The 3,315-nt window shown below is 43.3% G+C and overlaps 1 protein-coding gene across 1 annotated transcript; it reads right to left on the bottom strand.

The window, feature by feature from the left end:
- Positions 1 to 2,823: 2,823 nt before the first annotated feature.
- On the bottom strand, positions 2,824 to 3,312 carry LOC119568092 (coagulation factor XII-like). The gene has a single exon (XM_037916491.1). It carries the CDS (start codon positions 3,310 to 3,312, stop codon positions 2,824 to 2,826), a length of 489 nt encoding a protein of 162 aa, XP_037772419.1.
- Between the last annotated feature and the right edge of the window lie 3 nt (positions 3,313 to 3,315).

Below are 3,315 nucleotides of genomic sequence, written 5' to 3'. Positions count from 1 at the left end.
TCATAAACCACACGGTTGCTTGGGCTATACCCAAAACATACAAGCGACTTCAGTAAGGTGAGAGGGGTGTGATTAATAAGTGAATAATTATTCTAGCTTAAACCCTAGTCCTACATTATTTAACAGATGTAACTGCGGGTCACACCGATTCAAAAGTTGCCGATCAAACGAATAACTTCGATTTTACCTGTACCTACTTTCGAACGTCGGAGCGGAGATCTATTAGGCATTTACGCAACCCCGGGTTATATCAGGCAATCCTTGCACTATGATATGGGGGAAATCCTACACTATACTCAAAATAATCAATTTATATGAAATCACGTTACAAGCTCCATTCTAGCACAGATAGAATGTGTCACCGATGAGCAATGTAACGGTGCTACAGTTAATCCCCAAGGTGTCAAAAAACAACAACCAAATTACGGGAAAAGCGAGTAGTGATCTCTTGGGATAGAAAGTGAGGTCAGGTCGAGATGGGAAAACAAGCAGTCATTTATTGACCTTTTCCTCAACCCTAGTGACCCTAAGCAAAAGGTCAGGTCGGGGCGAGGGGAGGAACGAGATAAAATGAAATGATATTCGTGATAAGATAAAATCACGAACGCGTTAAATTCGTTGCAATTGAAACAACATGAATCTCTAAAAACGAGAGAAATTAATTAACTACTTAATTAAGGAATGTTATCCATGTTTGTTGACCACATACCGCAATCACACGGTAATGCTATCTGAGGTCAAAAGAATAGTGTGAGAATGTGCCATTTGCTGTCACTTAGCATTTTTACCCAACAAAACCAACGGCTTAGCACATTTATCGGAGAAGACGAAAGGGGAAAGACATAATAGAAGGGGACCCAAACGTGTACTTACATGGTCTTTAGACATGTCTTGGAGAGCGGTTGAGAGGGTTTTTCTTTGGAGGTGGTGTGTTCGTGTTGCAATCCCAAAGGACACAACGGCTCCGCTGCTACCAGATTGTAAAAGGCTATGAGCCTTAGTACAATGGCTTGCAGGGGTAGTGATACTGGTTATAACAGCGTAACTCTTTATTGCTAAGAGTACCACACAGTATGGGAACACACGAGACGATGTATAAGGGTAAAGCGGTGCGCGCGGTGTCATGTGTCAAGCTGACCCGCCTGAGGCTAGGGGAGGCCGCCTGAAGCCGGAGGCTAGGCCGACCTTACCACGTCGGGCGCTGGCCACGAACTGTCCTAAGCAAGGTCATTCTCGGTATAAGTAGTGACCGTCCCAGCTGCCGGAAGTGACTGAAGTAGCTGGAGGAAGTATGGGGGGAGCAAGGTGAGGTCACCGGTCCCGTCTGCTACGTCGCGCACCACACACCCCACACACACAATACATATATATATATATATATATATATATATTTTATAAAATATATAATATATATATATATATATATATATACACATACATATTCTTCCTCTTTCTTTCTCCTCCCCTTCTCTCTTTCCTTTGTCTTTCTCCTTCTTTCTCTTTCTCTTCACCTAGTATTATTTCTCTGTCCCTCTCTTGCTCTGTCTCTCTGTTTCTCTCATTCTCGGTATCTCCTTTTTTCCCAATTTTTACATCTCCCTACCCCCCCTCCCCTCCATAAACAAGAACAAATATATAGAAGTACATTAATATCCTTACAGATCAATTAACTATTGAACGACTGTCCAACTTTTCATCTAGATACACGTGTTTATAGATGGAAGTATGAACCTACTGGACAAGCACTATGTTGTATCGATTATTTCTTAAAAATGCATACATTTGCAAACATACACACACGCACGCACACGCACACACACACACACATACACACGCACGCACGCACGAACGCACACGCACGCACGTACACACACGCACGTACACACACGCACGTACACGCACACGCACGCACACACGCACACACACGCACACACACACACACACACTGAAATATTGAGGAATTGATATTTTAACTGACGAGTAACAACTTTTGAAGAGCAAATACTTGTGTAATGATATCTGTCTGGGATTTGTGTCTGAATAATCTTAGATAAGATATAACTTAATTTCCTTGTATGATATTATTTGATTCTTGGAATCCACTTAGTAATTCATAGAAAAGGCACTGTGTATATTCAGACACCTTTAGTATTTGCATATCGTAGAACAATCAAACTGGCCTTGATAATCCACTTTGGGATACGGAGTTTTGTAAAGGAGTTTTGAAAATACAAGTGCTTGTTGTGGGAGGACGTCTCTGCAAAACGCTTTTGCTACTCGAAATAAAAAGCTCAAGCTCTATACCAATTTCCTCGTAAAGTCTGAAATAATGGTCCTTGTTGTCTACTAGTCTCAGTGTAAGTGCTGGAATAAATTATATTGTTCTCAATCAAGGTTCGCACGAATTCCAAGGTCTTCCTGGTTGTTTGGTGTCAGTTCTCAGCTATCCTTTTGACAAATTGACAAACGTCCTCATACACAGTCGTTAGCGTTTTCCATGAAACAAAAATGGGTCCGATTTCGTCTGTTTTTATTTGAACAACGTCGAGCATATAATATTAGTGGGAGGCAGACGTGGTACACCCACACACACACACCACACACAACACACACACACACACACACACACACACACACATACACACACACACACACACACACACACACACACACACACACACACACACATATATATATATATATATATATATATATATATATATATATATATATATATATATATATATATATATACAAATTTCTACAACTCTGCACATAACAAGCAATAACACCCCACAAAAATACTAGTGACAATAGCTTATTTCAGCAGTGCTGGTGCTGATCCATTCCAGATTGCCAGTAATCCTCGTGTAGACGCCTGTGTGTGCCGCACTCGTCGCCGAAAGAGACGATCCCCACCAGGGTGTATCTCCCGCCTTCTTTCACCATGAGAGGGCCCCCCGAGTCGCCGTAACAAGCGTCCTTCCCGCCGCTTTTCAAACCTGCGCAGAGCATGAGAGGTGCGATCAAAACACCGGCTATCTTCTTGCGTCCGCACTCGACGATGGGGATGTCGACTTCTCGAACGACGCTACGGTATTTGTCCTTCCCGTTGGACGTGTCTCCCCAGCCGATAGCTTTTCCGATTTGTCCTTCGTGGACCTTCGTCGTGTCCGAGGGCAGGCACACGGGTCGGACCTCCGGGGGCGACGTGAGGTCCAGGGCCTCCTCCAGACGCAAGAGGGCGATGTCCTTGTTGAAGTAATCTTCAGTAAAGCCTTCATGTACGATGTAGCTCTCCAGCGCCAGCATGTT

Source organism: Penaeus monodon, chromosome 43 (genome assembly GCF_015228065.2).
Source record: "Penaeus monodon isolate SGIC_2016 chromosome 43, NSTDA_Pmon_1, whole genome shotgun sequence".
In the NCBI taxonomy this organism is placed as follows: domain Eukaryota; kingdom Metazoa; phylum Arthropoda; class Malacostraca; order Decapoda; family Penaeidae; genus Penaeus; species Penaeus monodon.
This window is presented reverse-complemented; position numbering and strand designations above follow the sequence as displayed.

Coding starts and splice junctions, on each gene's coding strand:
- LOC119568092 (XM_037916491.1), bottom strand. CDS start 3,312: ATGCTGGCGCTGGAGAGCTACATCGTACATGAAGGCTTTACTGAAGAT.